We start from the raw sequence: 14,651 nt of genomic DNA, 5'->3' as shown, positions 1-14,651 counted from the left end.
AGCATCGATAACTTTTTTGCTGGCATGGAATTAGATAAAAGTATCGGATTTTTTAGCTAATAATATTATATTATATTATTATAAAAAATAAAAATTACTGTAGCTATAATCATATAGTGTTAACACAATACGAATTTAATTAAGTTATTATTTAAAAAATAAACTATTATATTACTATATATTGTTTACGCATGAAAGAAGTTGATTTTAGTTTTTATAATAAAATATTACTTTTGATGATGAATATTACATCTTCAAATTTGAAGATGTACTTAAAATCAATGTAGTTTAAAGTTTAAACTTTTACATTTTGATAAAGTCAATGTAGATGCTTTTATCTACATTTCTTCAAATTTTGAAGAGGCATTGACTTTTGATGAAAGATGTATTGATTTTTGATGATGTCAATGTCAATGCTCTAAGGTAATATATTATGTAATTAAAATTTATTGTTATATGTACTAATTTTGAATTAAGATTACATTATATAATAAGATGATAGAAATATATATATATATATCTGTGCTTCAAAAATATCAAATAATTATTTATTGATAACATAAAAATGATAAAATAGATATTTTTCTTTTGAAAATTTTAGGACAGTTGAAGAGAAATCTAAAAAATGTATGCCGACTATTAAAAGAAGTAATCTCAGATCCTGAAAAAAGAAATTCATAAACTGACATAATTCGTTAAATCTATTTTACAATCTAACGTGTCAGTTTTTAGATTTATTTTGTATGATCTCTTTGTGTTTAAAATATTTCTCTTTTTAAAATAAAGAAATCAGATTCTTTTGAAAAGAGTAATGCTAGACACAGGTTTAAAGTGTGCAAGATGTAGATTTTTTGAAAAAAGAAAATATACTTCACCCCAAAAAAAAATGCACTTTTTCAGTAGAGGTCTCTTTGTTTTTTTAAAAGATCTGTACACGAATTGCAAATCTTAAACCTTATATATAGCATTACTACATAATTACTAAAACCTGAAAAATCGAGTTAAATGATTAAAGCTTAAAGGATGACTAAGGAAGTTTTGATCAGACAGTTAAAAGGGACACAAAAGGTCACTTTTTATATAAACTTCTGTAATAAAATAACCGAAAAAAGGAGCAACTTTTTTAAGAAGATTTGAACAATATGATCTTTTCTTCCACAGCTTGATTTCTCAAAGTGTTGCATAAAATCATAATTTTTTATTGATACCGAGTGTTTGAGAATAAAGTTTCGATTAATTTCAAGGGTTGGCAAACTCTCGATAATATTACATATAAATAAGAGTCAAATAGTCCAACAATGAGGTCAATGAAGAAAAAATATATTTGCCAATTTGTTTATTAACATAAAAGACATTACAGATTTAAAAGCTTGCAATATTAGCTAATATATTGCAAACAATTCTATCTTGGAGTATCACTCCTTTCAAAACCCAAATGGTTGATCCAAGTGGTGAAGACTTTAGTCTTGGAATATCACTCCCTTCAAGATCTAAGGTTTAACACCTCATAGATGCAAACAATCTTTTGAAGCCATGCTCATAGTAAAAAGCCAACAATTTAACCAATTCCGTACAGAGAAACTTTCGAGAGTGTGGTGCACGAGATCGAGATTTACTATGCAGGAGTGGATCCAAAGGGCCCTGTCTTAGAGAGGTTCCCGACATAAAAAAAATATATTTATATATATTAACTAATATATATATATATAAATATGCATTTTAAATTTATATAAATGTAATAAATCTCAATAATAAGTGATGCGTTTATACACCAACTTATAAGTAACATATTTCAATTAAATAATTCGACCCAAGTATCTCATATATGTTTCGTACTGAAGAAGGGAGAAAATGATTATGAGAGAATATTTACAATTATGGAATACATAAGCGTCGACTAAAGGACAAATATGAGACCTATATGAAAAATACAAATTTTTTATTAGTAGACCAAACGCCTTTTGAAAAGAAATGCACAGTACTTCCATAACTCATGATCCTATCTCGCATTATTCAATAATTATATCTATTTAATTTTCTTGATTTCATGATCGATATTTATTGGATTGTGTTTATTTGGTGGGTACAGGGCACCTTAGCCCCACATCTCCAGCTGTCCATTTGTATATCTTTGCAGGCACAGCTTGTATTCACAATGACCAACACAAATATAATGGTCAATAATTTTGGGCTAGCTTTCCAAATGTTTATCTGCAATAGGTCACAGAATTGAACTATCAACAAGAAGAGCAAAGATGGTAACTAAAACGCGAATTCCAAATTTAGATATATCTGCATTTTTTTTGAATGATCATTTCCAACATAAAAGCTGTTACAAACTCAATAAATGTATCTGATATCTCTGAAAACCACCTCAAAATGCTTGAATTGATACAGCAGAAGAAAGCCACCCGTTATGAGCTCCATATATGTATCAGACCGCTCTGAAAGCAATCTCAAAATGCTTGAACTGACAGGCACAGATAGGAACTATTACAGGCACAACCAGTTCCAACTCGGTAAGATGACAGCGTTTTGGCATTAGTCTGTAGGAAAGAAGCAGCACCCTCAAATTTAATTTTTTTTTATAGGCAAAATTAGAAGTTTGCAAAGCACCCTCAGATTTAATTCAAAGCAGTGCCTTGGGTGATGGTAATAATTAAATCAGACAAGAAGTAAGGATAATTGATTTATACCTTCCTGTTTCTCCACGTTTCGGATTAAGTAATGAGCCATTGAAATCAAACAGAACTCGCCGCAGTTGATATCCCATCATTGGCGATCAAGCTCATCTGAAATTGTTTTCTAGCCTCATTGCATAGTACTTCTGGATCACTTCCTTGTATAGGTTTATGAATAACAACTTTAACACAACCTAAATTCAAGATACTTTCCATTCCTGGAGGCATGATTTTCCCAGTTCCCTTAAGTGTAATAGGTACTACTGGCACCTTGGTTTTGGCTGCAACACTGAACGCGCATTTCTACATACAACAGCAAGATAAAACAATAAAATTCAGGGAAAAAAAAATACTTGAAAGAACAGACTAGGGTCAAATTGGAAATAATAACTGCATATCTTGAAAAAATATTAAGTGGTTCTTATAACAGCCACATACATGACCCCTTCACATTCAGCAAGAAGAAGCATAAAAGCAAATCAACACATGCAGGTGTATTGTAAATGTGATAGGACTGTAATCTATGCTTTATTTTGGTGGCAGAAAAATTGAAAGAACTATATTTCTATCTTTTTTCTCCATGATCCTAAACCGCTGGACACAACATATGACCTTTACATCTCTGGTTTCCCTAAATGATAATATCAAATCAGTCCACACAGATGACAAGAGTCCTGATATGAACTCACCTTGAAAGCACCTAGTTTTCCATCTTTACTCCGTGTTCCCTCAGGGAAGAAAAACACAGAGGCCCCTTTCACTGTAAGATTCATGCATTGCTTAAGACACTCCTACATGAGGAAAAGCCAACTGAATTTAAGAATTACACTCTTGAGAGTAAGAGAATAACTTCATGTCAGCAAAATGGGGAAAAAAGAGAGAAGGAATTTACCATAATGTAGCTGTGGTGAATTTCCATCTAACCTAGATATTCTAAATGAAAACAACTGCAATCAGAAACAATCTAGAAAAGGAAAGGAACTACCAACTGGCTTCTACTGTCCATGCGCTTCAGAGGGATAGCACCCATCAGAAACATGGCCCACCCAATAATTGGATAGAGGAATATTGAAGTCTTGCTGATGAACTTAAAACTTCCTCCAATAGTGAGAAGAGTATAGATGTCGAGGAAGCTCTGGTGGTCGGAAACATATACTGCAGGAATATCAGGAGGTGGCAGATTCTCCAATCCCTCATACTTGATTTTGACAAATGGAGCGACAGTTAAAGTGGCCCAAGTTTTGGCAATGAAATGATGAAATCTTCTTCGGTGCCGGTCAAACAAGAGAACAAATGGATGAGCCAACAGCATTAGCACAAACAGAAAGATGGTGTGGAAAGCAGTGACAGCATAAAAGCATATTCCTCTAACTTTTGAGCCCAACTTAAGGTCTGCACTTCAGATATTGTTAAGAGCGAAAGGACTAGGCTTGTAAGCTTGATTATAAAGATGGATAATATCAGAAAAAGATTCAAGGAAAAACCTGACAATGGGTACCCAGGATCAGAGTTTCCAGTTCCAATGAGTTGAGATCTTACAACCACGCATACAGACAATCTATTTCTATTATGCAATATATTCCCAGAATAAGGTCTATTTAACTCCTCTTTTTGCTCAAAATAGTGCCACGATGCAACAACATGCTTCCTTGGAAGGCATAAATAGCTACTTTGAGCAGTTGCAGAAGAAAAGGAGTCCAAGCAAAAAGGCTTAAGATTATGTTACCAAATAAGGGATCAATCTTCATAGAAAGGAAATAGTGAACACATTTTTTGCAAAGAGAAATACTTTAGCCACAAAGAGATTACAAAAAAAAAAAAACTCACGAAGTAACATGGCTTGATATGGTACATCAGATTATAAAATTACTTTTATCATAAAGTAGATGAAGATTTAACGGATCACATGAAGGCATGTCGGTTTATGAGTTTGCTTTTGTATAATCCTTTTATGTTTGTAGCACTTCTCTTCTGCAAAATCATAATATTTTAGGGAAGAAATTATAGGGTTCCTACTTAAGCCAAGAACATAAGGCAAGTTTTCACTTTCAAGTTGACCAGGGTCTGAACCAACAGTGCTATTCTCCACCACCCATAGTTAATATAGATCACGCCTCATTAGTTCCGCAACACGGTACACTAATTGATATAAATCACTTCAAACTCTATTAGGTCTTAATCCCAGCAAACTGGAATTAGCTACTTAGATTGTTTTGCACCGCTTTACCCTATCAAGGGAAGCATCCAATAACATCAATGATTACCATTAAGCAAGAAATGGCAAGTGGGAAACATCATTGATAGAATCTCAACATAAATCATAAACAAAACATTGTTAAAAGAATATTAAACTATAAAGGCAGCACCTCATTGATCATTTATTTGGGCATGAAGCATATCTGATGAAAGATTGTATGCTAGGGAGAGATTTACTTACAGTCAGTATAATTTCTCAAAATCACACGTCTATTTGGAGAGCATGCAGTATACAGTCCTTTATAAGTGCATGTCTGTAAGAAGAAGGTTCATAAGAACAAAAGCCATGAAGCAAAATTTAATAAATGACAGCAGAATCAAAACCAAAAGGAAGTTGTATTTTCTAAAATTACTAAACAAAAAGCAATCATTCAGGGGCATGAAATTGAGGATAACATCTGTCATGGAGGAAGATGATTCAAATTGATGTTGCATAATAAAGGATTAACGGGATAGATCAGCTAAGCGATAGGACTAGCCATATCAAGCTTGTCATCGAAATATTGGTACTAATAGCAGCAAGATTCCACTCTGCAAAATCAGTGTTGAACTGCTTATAATATATCACACCCTAAAGATAATACAACCCATTACCACTATAACTATCCTTGGACCTGAAAGAAAAGTGAAAAAATAACCACATCATTTGAGAAGAGTTTGCAGCACCATATTTTGTGAGAAAAAAAATCACTTTCCGGGTGGTTATTCTGGAAAAATCTTGTCAATCAACCAAAACCTTTCTATTAACCATCTAGAGTCGCCCACCGCCGCGTCGGATACCGTCGTTTTTAATGGATCACATTAGTGGCATTGGTGTTGATCATGTAGTTTTTTTAATCTTTCCCACTCACAAGCTGTAGTTTTCGAGCTCGGCATTCACATGGCCGTTTTGTTGTTCATTCTTCTGATATCAGCACAGTTGTTGTTCACATATTGTGTTTATGTCTCCCTCTCTAAAGTACTAGAGGTGCAATGCTTATTATTTCTTTGTTTTAAGAAAGCTGAGCCGAACATGACATGGAAAAAAATGTGAAATTATTACAGCATGAAAGGTGTTTGACAGTATGTTTGACAGAAAATATTTGACAGAATATTTATATTATATCATATGTTTGATGTCACTGTGATTTATTCTTCAAGTTTCTTGCTCAACAGATACTTGCATTTTCTGTACTTGTAAATGGTAGGTGCCAGGATTCTACTACTACACATAATTGATGCATGCCTAGCATGCACACATTTCATCAAATATTTCTTTCTTCTAATAAAATGCAGTAGTTCATTTGCGTGCTAGAAAAAGATCGGACAGCCGAACCGCTGTACAAAGATTGAGCAATGAATCAATTAGTAGTAATTGCTTAGTCTAAAGGAGTTTTGTGCTCGATCATGACCCAATTTTCATCACAAGCACGTTTTTCATAAATGAGCATTTATTTTATTGGTAATTAAAATTTCCTCCCTTTGAAGTGTCCCAATGTGGTCATCAATTAAAAGCATTTGCGGTGAATGGTTGAATGTTAAACTTGGAATTATCTTAAACAACACGTGTGAAGTCAACAAGTGTGAGATGAAGCCATCCACATTCAAACCACCTTTTGACATTAATACGATATTGAAAGCATGCTTTAAAAGTTCCATTTCGAGGGTTGCATGCCATGGTGCATGTAATCTCTATATGCACTCTCTTGGTAATCACAAAAGAGCAATTATTTTTCAATTATGAGTGCTGCACTCTGCAATCATTTACATGATTAATTTATATCATGCATGTTTACAGAAACTCTTTTAACTCTTTTGAATTTCCACATTAGCATCTGATTTCCCATCCATCCCTGGTTGTGATCATGACACTGTTATTTAAAATAAGGCAAAAACTCATTTCCTCTTATCTCTTTCCTCCTTTTGTGCTGGGAATAGTCAACAAAATAATGACTAATATTTGCATTGCCATTATTGGGATTCTATGATGAGAATCCATGTTTATTTCAATGTATAACTATTGAATTTATAATGTGTTTATTTTGTATGGAAGGATCAAATTTCTTCTTTTGAAAGTGATGAAGTTGAGATAACGACATGTGGAAACTATCCAGAAGTTGAAACTATTGTACTTGAGTAAGTCTGGTGTACCGACAAGAAAGATAATGTCGATGTTGAGTAAAAAATCAGGTGGCGACTTTAATGTCGGTTGTATTGGTGAGGATGTTGAAAATTATTTGGGAAACAAAATGAGAAAATTATTTGAAAAGGAGGATGCACAAAAGTTATATGCTTACTTTCTTGATCGACAATGCAAACAACCTGGGTTTGTGTACTCCATGCAAGTTGATAAGGATGGGTGTATGGGAAGTTGTTTTTGGGCCGATGCTCGATCAAGAACTTCATACCAATATTTTGGAGATGTTGTAACATTTGATACCACGCACTTGACAAATATTTATAAGATACCATTTGTGTTGTTTTCTGGAGTTAACCATCATCATCAAACTATAATGTTTAGTTGTGCTTTGATAGCTAATGAAACAGCTGAGTCATATATATGGTTATTGAGAACATGGCAACAGGCAATACTTGGACGTACCCCTTCAACTATAATTACCGATGATGACAAAGCAATGACAAAGGCTATTGTAGAGGTTCTCCCAAATACGAATCATAGGTTGTGCTTGTGGCACATTTTACAAAAGTTTCCCGAACACTTGTCTCATGTATATAATAAATTTCTGAACTTTCAAAAAGATTTTTGTCATTGCATCCATGAGACAATTACAAGTGATGAGTTCGAGCAGGAATGGACTTCGATATTAGTGAAGTATGAGCTTGGAGAAAATACTTGGCTACAAAATCTTTATAGCCGAAAGGAAAAGTGGGTTTCGACTTACTTGCGTTCAACATTCTGTGCTAGTATGTTAACAATTCAAAGGAGTGAAAGCATGAACACGTTTTTCAAGGATTATGTTCGTTCAATCACTATGGTTAGTGACTTTGTGCATCAGTATGAGAAAGCTATAGATGCACGTTATTTTAAAGAGAAAGAGAAGGATGTGCGGACAAAATCTACGAGGGCGATATTGAAAACATGTCATAAAATTGAAGAGGAGGCTGCTATGGTTTATACAAGAAAGTCTTTCATGATCTTTCAAGATGAGCTTTTCAATAGTCAACGGTACAAATCAACAAAAATTTTCAAAGAGGGTGAACATATAGAGTGGCACCTCATGGCAAAGAAACACCTATTTATTATGTGACATTTGAGAGTGGTGAAGGAGATGCAACATGTACATGCCGTAAGTGGGAGGTTATGGGAATTCTTTGTAGGCATGTCCTATGTGTTTTTGGCAAGAAATCTAAATTAGATAGATTGTCACAACATTATATTCTAGAAAGATGGGCTATTAATGCTAAAAGTCGACCGATTCCCGACATATCATGTTTTGATGATCCTACGATGAGAAAAAGTAAGTTGATGATGCAATTTTATGACATTGTCGAACTTGGGTCGCAGTCAAAAGGAAAATTCAACCATCTCTCTCTTGCATTAGAGAAGGTCTACAAAGAATTACTTGCAATGGACGATCATGTAGATAGGGAGTCAACCAATGATTCTTATATGTTAAGATGTCAAGTTGAATCGAACTTTTTACAAACGGTCCAAGATCATCCACGGGTGCCAACAAAAAGACGACCAAAGTCTTTGAGAGCAAAGAACCCAAAAGAAACAGCTTCAACAAAGAAAAAATGTTGTGGCATTTGCAAAAATGAGGGACATGTTAGAAATAACTCTCCTTCAATGAGGTATAGTAGCTTATAAGTATTTCTGTTTTATTGGTTTTTAATCGAAAAAGTTAATCAAGTTTAAAATTACTTGTGGTTTATGTAGGGATCTTGGGCCAACAACCCCCAACATATCGCAACATTTGGATTCATAGTGCAAATTTGTTTATACGTTGTATGTATTTTTTTGTCTTTTGTCATGTCATGGACATTTAAGAACATTTAATTTAGCCTCTATTTATCGTAAAGTTAATTTAAACCGTCTTTCTTTTATTGTGACAGGTAAAATGCAGTAGCTTGTGAGCTTTGAAGTGGTCGTTGCTTTTATGTCGTTCTCTTTCTTTATTTTGAGTGGATGTAACTGAATGTACCGAAAATGAGATGTTTTATGTAGTTCTAAAGAATATATTGAAGCTTTATTTTTATGTGATTCTGAAACTATGAGTTTTTTTTATGTAATTCTAACTGAATATGTTGAATCTTCATTTTTATGTGATTCTGGATGTGTTTTGAAGTGTATATGTTTTGGGCGTAATAGAATACTACATGTTTTGGGCAGATTCTGAATACTACATGTTACAAACAGATTCTGAATAGTACATGGCATGGGGCGTTACATTGACCACATGTTTTGGGCAAATTCTTAACACTACATGTTTTAGACGGACTCTGAAACAAAACATGTCCAAAATTCCAACATGTTCAAAACACGTCCATTAGATTCACTTCAAGTCTGTTGCATTAACCACATGTTCATTACATTAAGCTGAAAAAAAGTGCCCTAAAAATTCCAACGGGTTACATGGCTAATAGTTTTGCCCAATGGACATTGTAATTTTTTTGGATACATAAACATCACATCACAAATTACAATAAACATAAACCATGACAAGAACAATACTTTCAAGATTCCCTTGTACTTCCTCTCCATTGCATCTTACAACAGTTGTTTTGATCACTTTAAAGATCAATCCATTCAAAAAATTACATTGTTTATTGATCTTATAGTTTAAACAATTGTAAAATCTTCTACCGAAATTATTAGCTTTTCCAAAAATTCATAGTTTTGCTTAAATGCCACAATAGCAAAGTAGTTTTGCTTGTTTAGGTCTCTCCAAACTAGCTTTGTCTTCTCCTCTTGCAATCCAAGAACTTGAACCTGAATGAAAATCCGAACTTGTTATTTGCTGGAAAATATAGAAGAAAGTAAGTCCAAGCAAACAAGGTCATCCGGTAATGGGATTTAGCATACAACATATAAAGAGAGTTGGGCCAAGCATACAAGGTCAATCTGCCTCCAAGTTTGCAAATTGACCATACAGAAATACAATGGCAGGTTGCTTAGTGTATTGATCAGTTCTTGAAGCAAGCCTGGCATACAATACAGAAACAGCACACAAGTTTTCATCACTCGCATGGCTCATTGAATTCAATATGCCTATGCTGATGGTTTACATTTAAGCTATAACTAGCTTCTCAATTTTTGTGTGTTCTGATTCCTAATTATGCATTATGTTGTATATGAACCAATACAGAAACACAACACAAGTTTTCTCACGAGTGATCATTGGTGTGGCAGTACCACCTTCAAATTCAAAATCCCTGAACTGCATATGCATATATGCGTGCAAGCACTAGTAGTAGTACTACGTGCATTTTGAGACAATTATTGGTACTGATCAGCTAGCTAGCTATTACATGTCAAGACAAATCAAGATGAGGTGACAAATTTTCAAACAAAATTTTGCATGCATGACTAGCAGATGCTCTTTAAATTTTCAGATTCATATGATTGATTAATCCAGATCAATTAGCATTCTTTTAATAAGTTGCCTTACTCTATATGAACTATAAAAGAATGGGGTAAAAAAACAGTATTAGTCTACATGAAATTTCTTTGCGATAACTCATTTGGTAGGAAATTTCTTAGCACATGTATTCATGGTTGGTAAATGGTAAACAGTGCTATCAAAAAATACTCCCAACCCAGTCTTCTACAAGCAGTTCTCTATTTATCAAAATGGTAAATGGTAAACAGTTAAAACGTCTAACCAATACAGTGTCCTCTTGCTTTATGGGTCTCTCTTACAATCCAGTCTTCTGCAAGCAATTACATACTCCCAATTTCTCTTATCACAAGAAATACCCAAATCCAAACTACACGGAATATCACAAAAATCACCCAAACCCAAAAATAATTCTAAATTGCAATCACCATTATCAGAAAAAAGAAATACAAGAAAGGGAGTTCATGGTGGAAAGATACCTCCTTCGGTCTGGGCGTGGCCGTGCGAGAGTGGGGCTCCGATATTGTGTTTGGTCTGGGCGTGGCCGTGCACGAGGAATGCTCTGGGTTTTGGTCAGATAATGGCCGTGCGATTTTCTTGGTGAGTCGTGAGAGGGGGGAGCTGGTCTGGGAGGAGTTCCGCTACGGCCACCGAAAAGTGATCCAAAGAAATGTCTTGTATTTTAATTTTTAATTTTTTTTCATGTATTTTTTTAATTATCATAAATATTTTTAAAAAAATAAAAAATTCATAATATTATTAAAAAACACTTCATTAATCACTAAGTTAAAAAAAAAAAAATTCGGAACACAAATTCGGAACTCAAAGCATTTCTCGTCTGGGAGTGACTACATCCAGACCAACCAATCACATTGGTAAAGTATGTAAAGAATACGTAAAAGTAATTACATATAAAATTTTTGTTAACATTATCACAATTACAGTGTTAATTTTTGTATTTTTATTAGTCTTAAAATATTTATTTCTCTTAGTTAAATTTATATTAAATTTAAATTTAATCTTAACCAAGAAAATGGAGTTGTGGATGACTTGTTAAGGCTAATGTTGTGGTTGATTTGATGGCAATAGATAAACTTCTATTAAGAATAAGAATAGCTGGTAGTTAATTACCGTATGGATATGCAGATTGACATCAGATGATTTGAAAAAGTCGAGCACGAAAGAGACCAAGTTGATTTACAATGACATCCCCCAACTGGAATACAAATTAGTAATCTCAGATATTTTAATCCATGCATATGGGATGATGCAACATTTCAAATTTATTAAGAATACAATTGTCTAGATATTTTCAAAAATATTTCACTATTATTTATAAATTATTAATTATTATTTACAAAATATTTTAGATTCACACAAATATTTTGAGATATTCTTAATATCTAAGCGAGTCTTAAGTGAAATTTCTGAGAATTGTAGTGTTTTCTTTTAGGTGTACAACCCTTTCAAATTAATTTATTCCAGAAAAATAATAAATCACTAATTAACAACCTTCACTAAACTCTAAAAGAATAATGTTAATTTGTCCACTCATTTTGATATCTCATTTTGACCGCTCATGTATTTAAATTTTTTTAATTTTTTTAATTTATTAATTAAGGAAGTGAATATTAATATATTAATATATATTTTTATTTTTTAAAATATTAAAAAAATAAAAAATAAAATAAAATACATTGAATTTTGCCCAGCTGCCGCCCAGCAGTGACCGGCAACCTAGCATTACTCACTCTAAAATCTTCACAGCTTATATCTGGGACGTCAAAAACTGTTCAGAATTATAAAAACAAACATGGAGCAGTATCCCACATTTCATAGTAATTGATCAGTCTTCATGATCATTTGAAAATTTTGCAAAACATAACTCATATCTGATAATATTAGATGAGAAAAATGATTAGTTGCTAATATTTCGATCTTATAGTTTTGATTTTGACCCAAGGAAAGAGACCGTCAAAGCTGACTCATTATCTAAAAAAAAAAAAATGAAAAAGGTCTCATTTTGAGTCAGTTTTTATTCTCTCTTTCCTCGCAACAATTAACTTAGTTGCAGCTGTAATGAATGCAACCATGCATACTACCAAATGACACTAATAGAAATATCAATACCATTTGTATACATATTAATTTATCTAAAAAAATACTTTAATTATAAAGAGATTTCATAAAAATATTCGAGAATTTCATAAAAATAAACTAGAAATGCTTTAGCCGCGTAGAAATTTTACAAAATTAAAAATTATATACTGATATAATAACTGATATAAAACAAGTGTAAATTTCCATATTTTAAGATGACATAATAATTATTCTCATTTTTACATAAAAATGAACTATTCTCATTTTGTTGCCAATTTAACCATTTTTCTAGGAGATTTCGTTGGTTCTCTGAGGGTAATTAATTGAGTTGGAGAGAGTTGGAGAGATCTTCATCCATCACATATTGAAGAATATAACAAGATTTATCAAAATAAAGTTTGATCAAATGCTCAAACATGATTCAAATTCCAAGACAATATGCATATATATATATATATATATATATATATATATATATAGAAAACCAAAACAAGTCATGGGTACTGCTGAAACTCCTTTCACATATTGTAACTTCAAAACACTACTGATCAAAGTTCACATCACTCTTCTACTTACATCATTCAAACCCAATAAAAAAAAAGAAAAAAAAAAACACAAAATAATAAAACTAAATCCTATTATATTATTAAGAATACTAAAACCTCTCATCTGCCCATTCTCTCCATTTCCTCAATTCAAGATCATCCCCACCAAACTCACTATTCCAACGAGGAGACCAATAAACCCACACCTTACTCCATTAGCACCGCCACCCAGCGGTGCTGGAGCCAGTGCGGTCGGAGCTAGTTCCGAAGGAAGTGATGGCGGAGCTAGTTCCGGTGCCGGCAGTGGAGAATGCGCTGGGGCCCGGTGTCCATGAGACAGCACAATCACAGTCAGCCTCTGGCCCTTCTTACACTTCCCCTCAGCTTTACTGATGAAATAGAATGGTCCTGACCTGTCCAACTCAACCTTGGTTTTTCCGCCCTTGTATTCTTTTACTGGGTTCGAGTTGCTGCAGTTCTCGTATTCCTCCCTTGTCACTTGCAGTACTGAGTCAGTGTTGGGATCGTAGTTGAAGACTGATCAAAGTCAAGAAACCCAGGAAATTAATTTTAGGAGTGAAATAAAGATGAAGATGGAAAACAATTTCCCTTCAAAACCCATATGGCAAACAAGTCATATTGCAAGTTGTGTTAGAAATTATAGATTGCAGGAAAATGTACAAGAAAATCAAAACCCAGATGTAAAATCACGCAAACAAATTGTTGAAAACGAGCGGAAATGGCATCAAAGATTCAAGCTTTAAGGAAAGAAGACGGAGCTAAATTTGGAGCGACGGTATAAGTACAAAAAGTAAAGGGAAAAAGAGAACTGGGATGAGAAATCACCGAGATAATCGCCAACTCTGAATCGAGTTTTCCCAGCCCACTGAATGAGAGAGTCTGCAGAAGATGGACTAGCCCATGAGTTTTCCTTGCCTCCAACCAGAAAATCTCTGGCTTCAGAGAAGCTACAGAACAAAAACAAGAGAGTCAGAACTGGAAGAATAGTTCTCAAGGAAGCCATTGATGCACTCACAAACAACGAAACTGATTAATCAATACTGGTGCGAGACAGAGGCGGGGCTTTGACGTTCTTATAGCCCTTAGGTTCGGTTCGAGACTTGGGAACGTGGTGTCAGTTCGGAGTAGTCGAAGCTGTTCATGGGTGCCACGTGTAAAAAACGCAACTGCTTAAACAGAGCCGATTCTCTTAAATATGATTAATCTTTTTCTTTTTTCTTTTCCTTTTTCTTTCTATTTTCGACATATTAAAAGTTTTGCTTTTTTCAACACAAATTTATCAAAAGTTAAGTAAAATATTTCTAAAATGAAATCACTGAATTGAAATGATGTTTTTAAAAATATATATATATAATCTATTTGAATTAAAAAATGGTTTAGATTTTACAAACTTTATCTGATAAATACCCTAAAAAATTCTATAACATCTCAAACCTAATGCTGAAAAATCAGTCAAAGAAAATCCAAGCGTTATTTAGGGAATTCAA

The 14,651-nt window shown here is 33.4% G+C and overlaps 2 protein-coding genes across 2 annotated transcripts; both read right to left on the bottom strand.

Annotated features, from left to right (window-relative positions):
- Nucleotides 1-2,741: 2,741 nt before the first annotated feature.
- On the bottom strand, nt 2,742-5,052 carry LOC108983607 (1-acyl-sn-glycerol-3-phosphate acyltransferase LPAT1, chloroplastic-like). Its single transcript, XM_035690797.1, has 5 exons — nt 5,048-5,052; nt 4,166-4,347; nt 3,667-4,073; nt 3,371-3,472; nt 2,742-2,984 (listed from the first exon to the last, which is right to left on the bottom strand). The coding sequence occupies exons 1-5, from the start codon at nt 5,050-5,052 to the stop codon at nt 2,742-2,744; spliced, it is 939 nt and encodes a 312-aa protein (XP_035546690.1).
- Nucleotides 5,053-13,095: 8,043 nt separating this feature from the next.
- On the bottom strand, nt 13,096-14,209 carry LOC108983609 (early nodulin-like protein 1). Its single transcript, XM_018955312.2, has 2 exons — nt 13,990-14,209; nt 13,096-13,680 (listed from the first exon to the last, which is right to left on the bottom strand). Exons 1-2 carry the CDS (start codon nt 14,165-14,167, stop codon nt 13,289-13,291), a joined length of 570 nt encoding a protein of 189 aa, XP_018810857.1. The 5' UTR covers nt 14,168-14,209; the 3' UTR covers nt 13,096-13,288.
- Between the last annotated feature and the right edge of the window lie 442 nt (nt 14,210-14,651).

The sequence above is a fragment of the Juglans regia genome, chromosome 6 (genome assembly GCF_001411555.2).
Source record: "Juglans regia cultivar Chandler chromosome 6, Walnut 2.0, whole genome shotgun sequence".
Lineage (NCBI taxonomy): Eukaryota > Viridiplantae > Streptophyta > Magnoliopsida > Fagales > Juglandaceae > Juglans > Juglans regia.
The sequence above is the reverse complement of the archived record's forward strand: the minus strand, read 5'-3'. Positions and strand labels throughout refer to the sequence as shown.